The 18,437-nt window shown below is 50.6% G+C and overlaps 1 protein-coding gene across 2 annotated transcripts in view; it reads right to left on the bottom strand.

The window, feature by feature from the left end:
- The window catches only part of LOC119455491 (zinc finger protein GLI3), a 64,642-nt gene extending 48,421 nt beyond the window's left edge, over nucleotides 1-16,221 (bottom strand). Inside the window, exon 1 of one of the 2 annotated variants that reach the window (XM_049668825.1) lies at nucleotides 15,533-16,221. In XM_049668825.1, the coding sequence (XP_049524782.1) occupies nucleotides 15,533-15,693 (161 nt within the window). In that variant the 5' untranslated portion in view covers nucleotides 15,694-16,221. The remainder of the gene's footprint in view (nucleotides 1-15,532) is intronic. The other variant, XM_037716897.2, reaches the window with a different exon arrangement.
- Between the last annotated feature and the right edge of the window lie 2,216 nt (nucleotides 16,222-18,437).

Below are 18,437 nucleotides of genomic sequence, written 5' to 3'. Positions count from 1 at the left end.
CCCAATGAATCGATTCTTCACATTCATCGTTCCTGCCAGTGTTTCTACCCGCGCACCATAAACGATGCACGTCAATTTTGACAGCCCTCGCCAACATGAAGGCAGTGTAACGCCGAAGGTCGTGGTGAGAGTAAACATGATATACGGTGATATACGGAGATAGTCAACATAGCTCTGACCATTCCGGCTTACTTGATATAGTTTTGAAACGGCACCGCTCTTACCACGGAATAATCGATGAAAATGTTCGCAGCACGCGAGCGGAGTGTTTCGCGAAAGTTCTTCCGGGCTATTAAGACAGTATTAAGACAGGAAGCCGTTGACATAGTGTCCGAGGAGACTACACTGGGGACGAACGTATGAATCCGTATGGAGTGGTGAACTATTTTTTTATTTTTTCAAAACCTTGCTTTCTTCAATTTGGCGGCAGAACGCTCATTTAGCACGGGAGAAAATGAAGACCAAGCTTCTCTTTCCTTTCTTTCTTTCATTCTTTCTTTCTCTCGATTTTGCGCCCAATCCACAGCGCCAGTAGGTAGGCTACTGGGAAGTTACGTTTTTCAAGTATATTTTCTCGCATTGGAGCCTTTCTTAGTGCCGGAAATGTTCTCTAGAATGAGTCCTTTGTCACTTCAAAATATAACGCGCTTCTTTAAAGATAAACAATTAATTAAAACCGAGAAGACGCTGTCAAAATGTATGACATCACCACGATCTGGCGCGGAAATATTCGGGCGGCGTCATCCCCCGTCGTCTTTCGTTTTTCATGGCCTGGAAAACCTCACTCGTGATAATAATGGTGTACTACTACAGAATACTGGTACCAGTACAGAATACTAGTACCAGTACAGAATACTAGTACCAGTATACTAGTATACCAGTATACTATACCAGTACCAGTATACAGAATACTAGTACCAGTACCAGTACAGAAGACTAGTACCAGTACAGAATGAAGCAATATTCCAATTTAGTGTCCCTTGAAAACGCAGTGAGTACAGCGCCTATGGAAGCCGGTTGTTAAAATCAACTGCGTATAGAAAGCTTGAACTGAGTAGAAAGCCTAGTTTCAGACAGCATATATATAGGACCTTTGCGAACAATTGCACGCTTGAAACGCAAGTTGATGCGCCACGAAAAGCTCTCAAAATACTTGTTTTGTTTTGTTTAAATGCTGAAGATCCAGAAAACGTCGCCACTACTGCACGCAGAGAAAAATCGCAACCCGCCACATCAGGCGCCCGCGTCATCCGGTAAGTGCTCTTTAATTCTGCTAATAGGAAAATTCAACAATTACCAGCCCTGTAACTTTCCCAACGTTTACAATCATGAGCGTCACTAACGGGAAAATATAACTTAACGAACCAAAAGTCGCGCGAGGCAAAGCGTGTGTGGGAGGGGGTGTACAGAAAACGAATCCTTCTTGTTTTTAACAAAATTAGTGAAAGTCAAATTTCGTTGCAATTGGCTTTCCATAAGACAATTCCAGGACACATTGTGACACGATACCGGCTATCAGCAGGCAATCTCGAGCGAAAGAAAAAAATTACGCGTTAGACATCACAGCGGAGAAGCGTCTATAAAGCAGCATATCACACGATCGGCGCATTCGAGGGTACGTTGCTACAGGATCACGAGCAGGAAGGGATCATGAAAGAAAGCAAAACGTCATAACACAATCCTGTGTACCTTTTTCGCTCCTACACGGTAGTCTAAAGTGACGGCAGGACTCCGTCCTTACAACCGAACTCTCTGCGTTACCTGTCAAACGCAAAAATAAAGGAGCTCCCAACGAGGCCTTATCTATAGCGTCCATCCGGACGTTTGAACTGCCGAAGGCACACCGACCACTTTATACGCGTGTGTGTGTATGGTGTGTCTTGCGCGTCACTAACACGAAGAAAATAAGTAACTAACCAACCTAAACTCCCGCGAGGTTCAAAGCGAGGGGTGCCGAAAACGTTAAGCGCCGTGACCGCCACTTGTCCTCAAGTGAAAAACGCCTTGGTAGCCGGGACATTCGTTCTCCAAGAACGGCCGAGCCAGGCACCGTCAATGTCGTGTACGCGCCGTCGCGTGTCGCGGTTCCCCGAGACTCGAGAAAGATTGCGAGTTGTCTATACGTACGGCCCCGCGGACGATGAAAAGGGACTGGCGGTCTGCGCGCGTTGAGAGTATACGAAAATCCGATGCGACTGGGCAGCTGGTATACGCCGGAGCTTAGATCGCGGCCATTTCTCTCTCTCTTTCTTCAGATCAGATCTGGCCTCGCGAAAGACGGACGACCTGCGGGTCCCTAACGAGCGGCCATTTCGCAAAGGGCACCGCAGATAGCGAAAGACTGAAAAGGTGGGACGGGCCCCGGAGGTAAGGGGGGGGTGTCTCAGAGACGTCGATGCTACGGGAGCAAGAGCGCAGGAGAACGCGGCTGTCCGTCGGGGCCCGGCGGTTGCGCAAACGCGGCAGCCGCGCCATGTTAGCAAGTGCTTATGAGCCTCTCGCGGGGGGACCCGAGATAAGATGGAGATCGTGATGCAGTATGATCTATGGCGCTCGAACGCGATTACGACGTCAGCCCCGGTTCTCGCGAGAAAGAGAACAAGGTGGGAAGGAGGGGAAGGCGAGGCAGACATGTCGTCTCGTCGCTCTTCTCGCATGCTTCTCCGGCCGAGCCAGTTTCCAGCCGACCGCGCGGAAAACGCATGACTTCACCCTCTCTCCCCTCCTCCATCGCTTATGCCAACCGAAGGCCCTCTCCACCGATCGCCCGGCGATCCTATGGGCCTCCGAGCACTCGTCCAAGTCCAGAGGCGCCGGCCACAGTAGTGGGATACCTGAGCGCGATCGCCTCGCCGAAGTGGACGAACGATGCATCTCTCTAGGATGACCTCTCTCTCGTCGCCCTCAACCCCCTTCCCAACCAGCGTTGACCGCCTTCGGCTACTCCCGAGAGGACCGCGCGATGAGAGAAGACACGCGCCAGTTACCGCGTCGAAACGATGAACCGCGCCCCTTTGTCAAAGCGCGCCGCGATATCAGCGCAAAGAAATATTAACAGAGTAGCCCCGTCAGGGGGTGCGGCAAGCGGAACCAGTATGGGAAGACGTCGGGAGGGGGACTTGAATCAAACAGGAGAGGGAGAAATGAACCGTTCAGCATTTAAAAAAGAAGCAAATCCACGCACTACGCGCTCATCGGTTCTGAAGCTTGTGGACGATATCGGTGCACCTAAGGTCCCTGCTTGACTTGCGTAGCTTGCTCCTATTATGAAACCCAGGGAAGAAGAATCAACCGCATCACAACATCGGAGAAGTTGATCGGCCCGGTACATTCGTATACAAGAGACAACGCAACCTTATAGTCACGTGGAAGGTGGCGTCCGTTGCAGGGAGATATTTTCAGTTACGCGATTGCCTTTGTTAACCGAATTCAAACACAGTTTAAGCAAAAGACAGCAATGGTGGAAATGCACAGTAAGCTGGGAACGCTAGCAGCAGAACGCCCCCAACCACTCAAACGCCACTGCTAGTGCTTGACAATTTGTGCGAAGGTTGACCCGCACACACAGCCACAACAGACAATAGTGTAGCAGACGATGACAACGATGTATGCATTACAAACTTGTTCTTGAGAAGATGGCGGTGTCCACTTTTAAAAGCCTGCTGCCTGGCGTAGTAGGTTAGTTTAGAGCCGGGTTAACCACTGGTCTGGCGTTTTTGTGTTATTTTTCATTGTAATAGGTACCGTATTAACTGAGTACCAAATTTTTCCCACCTAACACGTCTCTCTTTAGTCACTGACTGCATACAGAGCGTCCGACAACGTGTTACGCAACGTGAAGGCTAAACAGAAGACACAAAGCGAAAACGCGTAACAGGTAGGCAAACAAAGAAAGAAAAAAGACTGCTGTAGCACAAAACGTGCGCTACACGTGCAATTTCTGGCCGCAATATTTCTCGGAGAAAAATAACGCCTTCAAAGCGAGTCAGAGCGACTGCCAATTACGCCGATAATACAAATAAATAGGCGCCTATAGATCATACGTCTCGCAATGTGTAATCTGCGGATATGATCGCAGGGACAGAAAAAACGCCAGAGGTCGCACTGTTCTTTGAATTATCCGCGCTACAGGACGGATGATTTTCAGGGCAAGGGCAAGCTCTCCCGCTGCACCGGGCGTCAGTGACAGGGGAGAAGCGATCGGAGACAGAGATTGGGAAAAACCGGCGACCAGCAGGCTTCGGGATACCAGACAGATGCTGCCCTTTCGCCATTTTGGCGATAACGTCGATCGCGCTGGCAGGCAAGCCGTCATCGGCACGTAGCAGAAATCCCGCAGCAGACGACGTGCACCGAGATATCGGAAGGGGGGTGACACCTTCAAGAGGCCGAGTCGAAGGTGCAGAGCGCAGATGCGTGAGAGGTGGGGAAAGGGCAGCTGTCGCGGCCCGCGATTGGCTGCGCCGATGAGTGCCGAGAATTGCGATTGGTTCGCAGCGCGGCGAGATAGCCGTTAAAAAAAAGCGAGCGAGGGAGACAAAAACTGAAGCGGAAATAGGGTGGCGCCCTGCGGAAGGCTTTTAACGCAGTTACGCGCACCGGAGTACCGAAAACGCCCGTCGATCAGCAGGACCGCATAAATAAGCAGCCAATAAAGAAAGTGATCCACTGTGCAGCCCGCTTTTGCTCATTTTCTCCTCCGTCTGTTCATCTTTTTTCCAGAAAGCTCAATCAGCGACGACACTTTTCTGGCGTCACGTACTGCTGGCGTCATAAAAGCGAGCTCGCGCTTGTTGAATGCGCGGAGAGCCACGTTTTTCTCGCGCAGGATCGGCGGTTATACCCGCTGCACGTAACTATATACGGAGGAACGCGGTCTCGCAGCCACACCGCCAGCGGTATCACTCTTATCAGTGCCGGCAGGCCTGCCTCGCCTGGTTGGCGCAGTCACGTAGCTAATGGTGATTCGTTGTGGGAAACGTCGATACAAATCGAATTATCTGTCCGGTGTTCGGCCGTGCCCCGCTTATACGAAAAAAAGAACACGCAAGTCGCCAGTCTACCGTGCTCGCTCGCTCGGCTTTGGATTAAGTTATTACGGCTGACTGGCGACGACAGCGACGATCGCTGGGACCGAGAAGATCGAGTCGGCCACGTCGTCTTCTCTGCGGAGATTGGAGAGGCCCAGGCAGGGGTTAGATGGCCCTCGAAGATGGCGGAAGCCAGCAGATCAACCAATTAGAAGGCTCGGCTGCACGCGCGGTGACTTTCGTTGCCGCAAGGCAAGAAACACTTCGACGCAACGCCGATGAAGGCTTAGCAACTTTGTCAATAATAATAATAATAACGGGGTGTTCCCAATGCGCTACTTTCTGAAAGCTTAAGGCGTTTGTCCGCCACTGATTGCATGCAGACGCAATACAAAAATTACTAGAGGGAACTGTGACCCAATATCGTCTATGGGAGCTACAGGCTGTGCCGGTTCAGCGAGATAGGAATAATGATTAGTACATGAATTGGCTGTGACTTCGTCCTTCCGACTTCGGACGGCTTTGTGGCTTTCGAAATTGTTAATTTTTAACGAAGTGCTGCGTTATAACTGCAACGATATGCGCAATAAGTCTGCATGCGCGCACAGTCTTGTTGCCTTTTGCGTCGGAGAATGTAGGACTGATTCGTAACTTAAGCCGATAAAAGTTAAAGGGGCCCTGAACCACATCTCGGGCTTGGTGAAATAACATAGTCCGCGGGTAGCAAACGCTGCTGTGAACATCTGAGCCAAGTTCTGCTGTCGTACGCGGTGCGTGGAGCTCGCAAGCGGAGCGCGAAGTCACCTTTCTCTCAAATGCTCTCGTTTCAACAGAAGCCATGAGTCCATGACCCTCACTCATTTCTGTGTGCTTTATGTCGTAACAAAGCACATTTCTATAAGCGGCTCCTATTGGCCGCTGCGGTCGGCTACACCACGGCCGCCGCGAGGTGCCGCCACGAGTCCACTGGCTAAGCGCACTGCGGCGCGCTGAGGACAACCCCGTTTGGCTTACGTTTAGCGCGTCGTAGGCACCAAAATCGGAAGACACCAAAAGGGAAATTCAGCTGCGCGCCACGCTGACCTTTCGAAGGCGGAGCGTTGTGGCCCCGCCCCACTCCGCCGTAGCCTTCGCAGTGCAATGCATTGAAGGTACGGAAGCACAGCGGAGGCCATGCTTGATTGCCAATAACTCCGCTTCTGCTGAACGCATTGAAGTACTTTTTGCGGCAAAGTGATTCTGAAAAAAACCTATTTTTACTTCAAATGCATTTCTTCACTTCGGCAAAGAGTGGTTCAGGGCCCCTTTAAGGGGCAGTAAATAAAGCCACAAGAGCGTTTGAAGCCGCAAGCACCAAGATAGGACAAATCCATGTAGTAACCAATTCCCGCCGTGATTACTGAACGATCGTAGCACCACGTTTATTTTCGTATGGTAATTTTAACAGGAAACTCTATGGCAGTAGCAAAGCTGTTAACCACATTTTGTTACGCTTTATCCAACTACAATGCGTAAGAAAAAAAATTGTTGCGCGAATGTTATCGTCAAAGTAAAATCATAAAAACAAGTGAACGTTAGCGATTAGGGCGCTAGCAGCGCTTTACATCAGCATTCAAGTAGGATATGGTAAAACACTGCAGCATGAGCTTTGTCAATGCCTTCTAGATAGCAGGCCGGTGCACTCAGCTTTATGACGTCATGCTAATTTCATACAAATTTCCATTGTCAATCCTGGCGTCACGAAAGCGGTGGCGTCAAAATCACCGCGGCTTACTCGGGAGCGTCCCCATTAGATTCTATGGCAGTCGGGCAAGGCAGTAGCATGACGTCACGGATCGAAGTGCACAGGCCTTTTCTCTGGTTAAACTCTGCGTCACGCGATGGCACCACCGTCGCGGTTTCGCACGTATACGTATTTAAATGGTAAACGTGAGCGGTCGGTTTAGTGGCGCCACTTGGTGGCGCAGAGTTTAACCAGAGAAGACACAGACATTGGTGCTACCGCGGCTACCGCGACATGCATCGGTTAGCACGCGTTGTCGCCTTGAGTGATGGTGCAACCGTGCAACGGTACCATACTCGCGGACAACTTTCTATGGTTATGAAGGGAAATCCTGCTGCACATGTGTTGCCGCACTAAGTAGTCCGGCTACGTTTGACAGTGCTTATGGTTGTTCGGAACAGACGCTGAATCGATGCAGCTTCCACGTGCGACGGTTTCGCGTTTGTCCAGACGCGGAAGGGAAAGCCCGCAAAATAAGTAACTTTCACACTCAGTGTTGTGTTCTGTCTTATTTAACTGTTGCTAATAAGCTGTTTACGTTTTCTCTTCCAGAGCTAAACTCGCGTAGACGCGGGACTCTTTTCAGAAGCGCTCTCACTTGTGCGCGCTTTGCAAACTCCGTAGCTTTCCCTTCATAGACACAGGAAGTTGTTCGCGAGCATACGAATGTAGCGCGTGCTATTCCCGTGTATGCTCGATATTGTGAAACACTAGAACTAGATGCTTACAAGTACTGTAAGGCGTGATCTACCAGCTCAAAATTCAAACGAGTATATTGATCAGTTTCCTCATAAGGAACCGGTGGTACGATGACGCGTTCACAGATGGCGCCACGGGAGTCGCAAGGTTCGGGAGTCGATGGCGCGTGGAACCGGTGAAAGCGCCCAAAACGACGAGCGTTTCTGGATCCGATGGCAACATAACGCAGCGGAAAATACGAGTACACCGCTGCCACATTCAATGAGAATTCGTTGTATTGCACTTTAGTGTGCTGCGTACCGCCACACACGACCACATTACACCGCGGGCACTGCCACGTTTGACACGATGTCTGACGGTTCGCGTTTCGTAGCAGTGGTGAAGGAATAGTTTTTACTTTTTTGCACAGCGGCTGTTGCTAATAACAATGTGCTTCGAGTCAGTGAATAATTCATATTGACTACGAAAAACGCAACCCCCCCCCCCCACAACTCATTGCCCAATAAATCAAAATTTAAATACTTTTCTATGAAATGCATTTATGCATTCATTGCAAAATGCATAAACGATCGCGTTAGGACCCCTTGAGAAGATTCTTTTTTCATTATATGCAGCGTCCCATAATAGAAGTATGTCACTGACACATCTATAGACAGTCCTTCATATTTCGTGACTGAAGGGGATATCAGCGTTCCTGGAGAACTACGTTTTGGTTAGCAGTGGCAGGGAAGCCAGGTGGACCAGGAGCCAAACACAAATGGCGGCGCAGCGCCTATGCTCAATCTCAAAAGTCGTTCGCAGCACAGTGGAGGCTGCAGGGCTTCTTAGCCAATAGGAAGGCCGTATGCCCCTCGAGATGTGTTCATCCGCGCTGCGTCGCCTGCTGAGCGGCTGCTCAATTCGCAGCATAATCCCGCATGCGCAAAGGTCCTAACGCGTCACGTATCGCTGTAACGTATCGTGTGCCAAGCAAAAAAACAAAACCCTCTAATACTGCCATCAATCAGACAGTTACACCTGGAACTATATTCCACTGCGCAAGGATTTTGCAGGTGCACGCCTCATACCTTCGGCAGCGCTGCAAATGACTTGCGAGATGGAGTAAATCCGCTAGTACGCTGCACAACCCCTTTCAGCGCTACTCGTGTACACGCCTACGCCCCGAAGTCAGAACTACAAATGAATGCAACGATGTTTTACACCGTATCGCGTGCATCTACAGACGTTTGTCTGTAGATTCACCGTGCAAAGTTGATTAGTATGCGCTAAGTGTGCTGGAGAAAACAGTTGCAACACACAGTCACCTGAGTCTTTATTCGCGACGTTAGTATGTGGCCGTGTAGGGAGTTCTGTTTCGTTTTTTTTTAAGCGAACTGCTTTCTCTGCCTGTTTCGTTCGTTTTCGTAGTTGGTCGGCAGTCGGTGGTCGATAGCCGGACCTGGCAAGGAAAACGTTTGTTCGCTAGTTCCGTTCTGGCTATTCGTCTACAAGGACAACTATCGTCGATGGTTTCTGCACAATTTTTCTTTTGTGATTACTGGCAGGTAAATATCTCAAGTGGCTGAACTTTTCCGAGGGCAGTAAATGTGAAATAGTCAAAAATATGTTTCCGTATGCGCAGTATTTTTCTTTTTCTTTTTTTGTCACAGCTCAGGCATCGAGTCCACACTTGCGGACGAAAGAAAAACCCGCTGAAATTTCCAGTTTCAACTTTCTGCTGCTACGTTGAAAATGCAGGAGATTAGTAGCAACTAAATTATCAACGGACGTAATTAATCAGCGCTTAAAAAGGGGTTATGCACGAAGCGGCGACGGTCGGCAAGCGAGCACAACCAATGAACAAGTCGTTTGTAACACGTCGCTCACATTTGCGAGCAGTCGCTCGTGTCTTTCTTGTTTTCGTACAGTCAGTGACGCCGGGACTTGTGCAACTGGCGTGACAATTAACGTCTGAAAAAGACACTGAACGTACTGCTAAAAAAAAAAAAAAAAAAACGCTATCTAAACGGTGTACTTTCCGGTAAACAAATTTCAGGACGATGATCCCTGGCTATCCGTATTTCGGAGATATATATAAATAACTGCGGCTCTGTCAGGCGGTAAAAAAAGCCTATTTATGTAATAACAAAACACCGGAGACTGTAGACGTGAGCAGCAGTGCCAGTTGTGCCATATGGTGACGCTGAGTCATACTAGAGCCCACATAAATTTAACTGCAACGGCGATCTTCCGGTGAAAAAAAAAAAAAAAAAAAAAAAAAAAACGCCGGCAGGAACCATCATAGCACTTCGTGGGTCTTTATCCCATTTCGCTGACAACACTCAGGCAACAGATAAACGTTTCTGACACGTTGCCGTTGAACCAGGCGTGTTACAAGATGGCGCTACGGGCGATGCTGCTGCCGTCTATAATTTTGTGTCGCGGTATTCCGTAAACTATAGGGATTCCCAAACTTCTGGTCTTGGGGCATCCCTCCCCACCCCCATTTATTCTTCTTACCGATGTGTTTATCCATGGCCTCGCGATGGTTGTTCGCGATGAATGAATCTGTATCGCGAACACTACCGAAGCGCGGAAGTGGTGGTTTCAGTTGTTTAAGTTCAAACTATGATGTAAAAATCCACCCAAGTGGGGATGGAGTCGAGTTTATTTTGGCCGCTAGCAGAACCCAGTTTGGGAACCCCCTGCCGTAAACAAGAGAAATAGCGTACGGGGACGTCTAAAACACATCTCCCCCCTTGTAGCGTTATCGTCTAATTTGTCTTCAGCATGTTTATTGTTCCCGAGCGAAAAATAGTCGCGTTCCTTACGCGGCATTCGAAAGGACAAACTTTTGATCGCCCTGACTGATGCGTCAGTACTTCCTTTCTAACGCGGCTACGACGCACAAGTGCCGTCTTGGTCCGCTACGTATTAGGAATATTTAGCTTGTCAGTAGGCGTATTACCGTTTTTGGTATACCGGGTTGCCTACCCGTGAGGTGTGCGGCAGCAACAACAGCGGTTAGCGACATCTTGTTACACAGTGTTTAAAACCACGTGGCACACAAAGCTAATGCTGCAATGACCTATTATATTCTACTTACTCGCTGGTGCAAAGCGTTGCTAGCGACATAATCGTTAACAGGCAATCCTTCGACGAGAACGCTCTCACAACACAAAAAATGTCTTAGACGTAGTTCGACAAAGCTTTACAAGATCGCTACGAGCTTTGCTGCCTAAGGATCCTGTAGCCCGCTAAACCGTAAAAGAGGAAGAAGTTTGCGGGCGAGGACCCACCTACATTTACGCCGGACGTTATGTACGGAGAACTGCGAAACCTAACGACATTGTTCGAGATAATCAGTTTGGCCTCGCATCGGCTATTAGACAATGAGACGACTAATAAGTTGGTTTTCAAGCGCATTCGAAGAAGCTGGAGTTACAGCACAGCAAATAAGTGGTAATGTATTCATATCCCCAGAGGTAATATGTATACATTACATATTACCTCCGATAACAACGGCCAAAGGCCGCGATTATGACGCGTACATTGTTTTGCTTTTTTGACGGTGACCGTTTTCACCGTATTGTCACTTTAAAGATTTGTCGCTCGGCGAAAGACGAATATTTCTTACTTTGTGGGCATATTGTATCCGAAATAGTGTCACGATGTGATCGACTATTTCTTTTCTGTGCCTAAATACTCTAAGTGCTACTGATGAGTTCAAATCATGTTCGTGATAGCAGCGTTGAAGAAAATATGATGCGGATTGCTGACGATGAAGGCACGGAGGTGATTCCATTCAGATGACGTCGTCGGCACGAACGAATGGACATACTATCGCGCTCAGTATGAGCTACAACAATTTGAGTACTGATAATACCGGAAAGTAACGGTGTTTAGATCATACTGAAGCAGAGTACAATAAAGCGTTTTACTTATTTCTCGGTATAGGAAAGAATCATCGGCGAATTGTCTAATCGTTTAAGAAATGCAGGCGGGGAAGCCGTTAATGTTGATGAGAAATAATAAATGACCGATGACAGAGCGTAAGCCAGAGAGAGAGAAAGCAAGAGGTGTAACGCAGAGAGTTTGACCAAGAAGTGTCAGAACAGATGAAGGAGTTATAACGTGCTATAAACCTTGTTTCGCAGGGCTATTCGAAAATATACAGGAACAGCTTTGTGATAATTATCGTTGTGGACCCATTTACGCAATCGCACCAGTGGAACACAGTCGGTCATTAAAGGTATGAGCGCTGTCGTTGAACACGCCGACGAGAGATGTCGCTAGCGTCGCTTTTGCGGTTTATCTGCTCGACTCAATATCTTGCGGCATTTTAGTAATCTGTTTCACGACCACGATAGTATGACTTGGCTATGCTCAAACTGTACATTAAAAGAGCCTGTATAAAATGCCTGCGCCGGTACGACTCTGTCATGTTAAAGCGGTGCATAGAATGTTTGTGCGTAATTAGTCAAGCTTTCAGAGTTCGACGTGAAGCCGCAGCTGCACTTTGCAATCCCGCTTATGTTATAACCGTCAGAAGCAACTGTGCTTGTAGTGTGAATAAATTGTATGTACACGACCGTTCAATTTAGCATTACAGTTAAGCCACTTTTCACAATTAGGTGTAATCTCAGTCACTCAGTGTCTCAAATTGGCAACGACAGTTGTCGCAAGGGCTAACCATTTTCAGAATTATGAAACATTCGTCCGTAGCCGAATTCGGGATCTCTTTCCTTTCACGACAAAAATGGAACTGTCACGTCGTTGTCCATGTAAGGATTATTTCCATTTCCTTTTTGCCCTTCTTGATTGGCTGGCATGACAAGTACTGATCACCAGTATCGGCCACGTACGCCCGATGGAATAATACTTTTTCCATCTCTCACTCCCTTGCAGAGGCAAATAGTTCTACGCCAGAAACCTCCGCATTTCAATAAAGAGTTAGATCTCTTTCTCCAGGTTCTCGCAATCGCAAGTTTACTCCAAAACGTGCAGACAGTAGACAGTTTTAGTTTAGCGTGGTTACCGGAATAGCGGGCGTACCGGAATAGCGGGATCGAAGTGCGCATGCGCAGAACGCTAACCGACCCATACCGTTTACCGTGCGCACGCTATTTCTCAGAGTTAACGTTACCGTGTTAGCGTGGTGTACGTAGTGTACGTAAAACATGGCGGCGGTCCCGGTCGCCCGCTTCGAACTGAATTTGGCGTTGTTTTTGTAGAATTCACTTCGTTCGTAGCAAATGACTGCGTAAACGGCTTTTGCTTAGTCTCATGCCGCTTCGCCGAGAGAGTGTTATGGCTAATCTTGAGGAATTTTCGAGATCGCTTCTCATTTCGAACGCGCCTAAGTCTAACAAGAAATTTTTTTTTCTGAGATGCGAGCGCCATCTGTCGCTAAAGTCGAGAGATAGGCGCGACGACGGCATATGGCCTCTGAGATGAGAGGATTTCGGAGGCTATGCTAGACAGCTTGTACTGCTTGTCTGGTTCGTTGCAGATCGACGGACATGTTAAGTAAAAATACAACGCGCTCCTGGCTTCCATTGCGCTGCCTATCGCACTTTCCGGACGCACACACACATAGAATTAGGTGCCCTGTGTATGCAAAATTCAAAGCGTAATGAAATAGCGTCCCGCACGTAAACTACGCTATCACGCTATACTAAAACTCTCTTTCTGCAAAGTTCGTTTGCGGAACGGTAACGCTATTTCCCGTAACCCCGCTATTACGCTAACGCTAAACTAAAACTGTCTAGTATCGTAGTTCCGTTCAGATATAACGGAGCAGTGCGCGTTATGGTCGAGGTACGTCATATCATCCGTAGCGGCACCACGTGCGAAACTCGGCACTCGATTATCTGGAACAAAGAGGAATTGTCCTGCCTAAACAGTTATCTATCGCGATTCTGGCATGTGTTTCTATGATCTGACGGGTAGGCGCTGCCTTCCCTCGAGCATCCGCAGATAAGTTTTGTGTCGTCCGTTTCGTTTCGCTTATGTTCGTGGTTTCACGTCTGCCTTTCAGTACCATGCACTCTAAAAACAGTTGCACCCTTTGGGGTGCATTTTTGCCACACAACAATAATCGTCATCTGTCTTGCTTGCGTTTCCTATCTTGCAAACTCTGCACTTGCTACTTTCCTGTCGAGAACGCTGTGTCACGCTGATAACGCTCTTGTCGTTCGTGACCGAGAAGTGCCGGGCGCACAGCGTTAAAGAAAGGAAAGCCACGCAAGTCAGATGACGATTATTGTTCTGTGGCAAAAATACGCCCCAAAAGGGTGCAACTGTTCTTAGAGTGTCGGACACGCTCTCCATGTGGCGGCCCATTTCGTTCCGCGACTTTTCAAGAAATCGCGGTGCTGTTTTCGCTGTGCTAGAACTTCTGTCACTGAGCGCTGCGCGCTTGATGGTTCTTGGCCGCAAGAGGAGATGGTTCGCAGGGCAGTCGACTTTCCAAAACTTCTGCAAAGCATCCCTGCTCCAGATGCCTCACGCGTGAAACACGTTCATTTTGTAATTCGTAGTGCTGATTTTTTTTTTTTTTTTTAGTGGCAGTGCGAAGTAGCATTATGTCGCGAAATCCAGTCATCAACTCCTGCAGGACCCACCCGGGGCTCCAGGACGAAATAGTGCTATGCGTAAATAAGTAAGTGGTCCTGATCCCTTTTGACTCAGAGCAGGCGTTTGTCAACGCCACGGGAGATGTAGAAATCAAGAAAGAAAAGAAAGTGAAGCATAAAAAGCGGAGAGGACGCCCGACAGGTGACGCCTCTGTCCCATGACGGCGAATAGATGCAAACCGGGGTGGTTTACGTATTTCTTACACGTGACATACACGTGTAAGCCGAGTGGGGGGCTGTTTTCCTGAGGCTGCACAAGCCGAACCTGGAATGTGGGAGGGGCGAGCGGTCCAGGTGCCACAAAACGGAGGCTGTGTTTCTCCTGCACTACGGACACAGAGGTGTTGGCTCTACAGCGGTTGATGCTTACCGTTAGTGTTAAGCCATGTTGGTGCTCTCGCAGTTATGACATTCGCTTTTATAATGTGCCGGATTTTCGATGGCGATGTCTGTTTAACGGAAACGCACAATGTTTAATAAACAGCTATGTTACAGCAAAACTTACTAAGTTTTTGCGTCTGTGGACAACCGCGACGGAAAGAGTAGTGGCAAGAGGCAGAGCCTGCTTAGTTTGGACGAAGAAAAAATCGAATTGCTTAACACGCGGTTGTTTAGTTTCTGCTGTTGTCAGTAAACAAATGACTCTGGCTCTCCTCTTTAAGGATAGTATACACAGAACAACTTCCTCCTAGACAGTAGTACCAGATATTCTCCTCGCTCAATTTTTCGGTAGTGAATTATTAAGTTGAGCACCAAACTTCTGTTAATTTTCAGCCCAGCATCCTCGCACACAAACTGATCTCCTCACAAGCTACTGGACATACTACTCGATTCTCTTGAGCTCGGACTGTGTCTAGGCCTGTACTTCTCATCCTTAGCTACACAGTACAAGCGACACCCAAATAACGTTTTCAGAAGGCTCACGCCTCAAGGAAGCACGCTTGCTTACATTCGCGGTTACGTTAAGGCTGATAACGAAGAAGCACGGCATGCCGTCCTTGACGTCGTTCATTGCATACCTGACGAGTAACTAATTGGGATCCCATCGGTATGTTTCTCGTCAGTGCCTACTGCAGCAAGAAGCGCGACAGATTCCTTGGCAATTTCTTAATCGCTCAGCCTACGGCTGCATTCGGTTGAGGTCCAGCAAGCAGACAGCTTGATTAGAGACGCGCAAGAAACCGAGAGGTCGTCAGTAGCTTTTAGAATCAAATCGTTCGACTGGTATAACATCGTCGAGATTTCGGACTTGTAGCGCTCGAGTCCGCGCCGCGCTTGTCGCCACTGCAGCAAGTGATCGTTGCCATCGCAACTCCTCCGCGTGTCGCGAATACGTTCGCAGCCTCGGAGGCGAGCGCGCAAGAAGTGGCGGGTTCCAGCGAAAACGCAAGTATTCCACTCACCCAGCTGCCGGGCCATGTGGAAACGCGTGCAGCCGCGGCTCCCAGACATAGCGTCCTTCGTGCGTTCGCTGGTCCACGGGGATGGCGGCGTGCACGGCCGCGAAGGCGCTGGGGAACTGCAGCGGCAGGCCCGCGGCCGCCAGGCGCGGCACGTCAGACATGGGTCGCCAGCTGCTGCTGATGCATCCTCACGCGCACGACACCGCCGTCAAGAAAGGGCTCCCGAGATCAACAAGAAACGAACACGGCGCACACGCTGCTACGAGCACTGTTGTTGAACGCCGGCGCGCGCTCGTCGTCGGAGGAGCAGGGATGCGCCGCCGCCGGTGAAGAAGCCGGGCCCGCTCTCATAACAGCGGCCCCGGCGGGCAGCAGCCGTCCGGCAGGCCCGGTCTGGCGTCGTCCATCGAGCCGTAATCCTTGTCGAGAGCGCGAGGCGAGTATCCTGAAGCTAGCGCACGGAGTGGTGGTGGTACGGCGCCGGCGGGGGCGAGCCCCGCGAGAGAAGCGTTTTCGCGACGATTTCCGCGCACACGGGAGAGATGGGCGCAGAGCAACGCACGTGCACCAAACGACAGGCAGGAGCAAATGAAGACGCCAAGGCGTTTCGGCCCGCGATGACACGCCACGGGAACGAGAGTATGCGCTCGCTCGCTCTCGCCGAGCGCGGGGCGGTTCCTCCTCTCTGCGCCCCTCTAGCGCGATGGCCCGCCTCCTCACCGATGCTTTTCCTGCTCGGCCGGCGTGCTTTGCTTGGAGGCTGCTCGGTTATTGCGGGGGGGAGTTGGGGGGGTTGGAGGCCTCCTCCTCGTGTCTTTCGCCGGAGGGCGAGGAGGAGGCGAACGGGCCACTCCTTTCCCTCGTCGCCTGTATGACTCTATCTTCGACGGCCATGTTGGGGTCCACCGTAGCAGCAACACACTTACCTGCGGCAGGCTGAGCGCTGGTCGAGTCATGGCACTTTGACGCCGCCACTCGCGAGAAATGGGCGCCCTCCCTCGCGGGCGAGCTGCCGGGAAGACAGCAGAGTTGCGATATGCATTCCTCGTGCTCTCGCCAGAAGCGCCGTAGTGTTCCGGTGGTAGGCAGCGTGACTGCTGCAGTGTGGACAGAATGCTTCGCTTTATCGGTGAGGTTCAGTCTTAAGAGTGACGAAGCGTTAATGTCATAATTTTGTGCTTGATGCGTAAGTTGGCTTCCCGAGTCCACACGCCAACCGACCAGCATTGAGCAGTGTTGCAGGACTAGCGTTGTCGCTAGAACGAAGAAAACGGACAGTGACTACACGTGTAGCGGAGTAGTCTTCGCAGCATACTGGAGGGAACTCCTCGCGATTAAAGGGTAGTTAAGCACTGTGTGTGTTGTGAGAAGCACCTCATACCATCATGTTACTCACCGCGGTTGCTTAGTGACAATGGCGTTGCGCTACTAAGCACAAGGTCACGTGTGCGATTCCCGGCCGTATTTCGATGGAGGTGAAGTGCAAAAACGCTCGTGTGCTTAGATTTAGGTGCGCGGTGAGGAACTCCAGATGGTCAAAATTATTCCGGCGCGTGCTTCCTAATCAAATCGTGGTTTGGCACTTAGAACACGCCGAATTTGTTTTAAATTGTACCGTCGTGTTCCACCTGCACTGCAGCAAGGGAACAGCAAGGTAAAATAAATTTTTGTTGGAGCTTTCCTTCTCGTTCATTTGATTCAGTCTGTAGCCCACAAACAAACCTCCCTTGACAAGATTTTCTTTCACCCTCTTCTTTCGCGCCACCAGCGCGTCAGAAAGGTGACGACCGACATTGCAGCAGGCGCCTCACCGACCTTGCCCAGAGGGGCTCCACAGTCGCGCCACGTGCAAGGGCTGCAAGAGCTCCATCGGCGCCGCAGACGCCGAGTGTGACGGTGTCAGCTGCATTTCAGCGCGAGCGACGCCTTTGGCCTCAACGAGCGTACTCTTCGGGGACAGCCGTCCCGACGAGCTAGAGGGCCGCGGAACCGCACCTAGAGGTCTGTGAAGTCGCACGTTGTTGGGGGGCAGCTGCCCTCGATCTTGACTCTCTCGAACAGCTTCAGAAAAAAAAAGGAGGCGATCGGCCGCTCCCGAGGACCGACGAGGCGGCCATCGCGGTGAGTGGCCTGGCGCGGCGGTGTAATTAAGTTTTCACGGGGTTTTCGAGAAGAGCGCGCGCGCGGATCGGGCCCCGTGGGGTGGAGGAGGGCCGAGGCAGGAGGGGCAGCGCTGGCAAGAAGAGTCTCGGCCGTCAGCCGCTACGATGGATGGCCGCTGCGCGCTCGCGCGCGCCCGGGCTCGTGCACTGTTGTGAACACAGCCGCGCCGAGCTCGGCGGCAGCCGCCGGCCTGTTTCACTGCCTTTGCCCCCTCGCCGCCGGTTGATGCGCGAGCGGGCCCGCTGCGCTGCTGTAATTGAACGCCGCGCAATCCGGCGCGCGGGCACGACCGAGGATCCGCGGGCGGCCCTTTCTCCTTCTCGCGAGACCGGCTGCAGCAGGCAGGGGGGCACGGTGCCTGCCCTTGCTTGCCTGCTCGCCTTCGAGATGCGCACTGCGATCAAGTGCGAGCGCGTAGCCATTCGGTGCTTCTGCGGCGAGTACCGGGCGAGCCTCCTGGCGGCAGACGCTTGCGACACGGGTGTGCGGCGTAGCCATCGGACGTCCAGCCTGCGGGGGGACGCACTTGGCGTCCGCGTTCTTGAACGTCCTCCTCATACAGACCAGACCACTGTGGCCGAAACATCGCGATCGACTATACAAATGTGCGAACTGGTTACCTGAACTGACTCCGTAAGGGAACGGCGGACGGTTTCTAAGTAGCCTGCAATGGGTAAAGGTCTTTCTCCATCTTTGGGCTTGAGAAAGAGAGGCACTAAGGAAAGCCAGCGAGGTTTAACTA

This window comes from Dermacentor silvarum, chromosome 6 (assembly GCF_013339745.2).
Source record: "Dermacentor silvarum isolate Dsil-2018 chromosome 6, BIME_Dsil_1.4, whole genome shotgun sequence".
In the NCBI taxonomy this organism is placed as follows: Eukaryota; Metazoa; Arthropoda; class Arachnida; order Ixodida; family Ixodidae; genus Dermacentor; species Dermacentor silvarum.
This window is presented reverse-complemented; position numbering and strand designations above follow the sequence as displayed.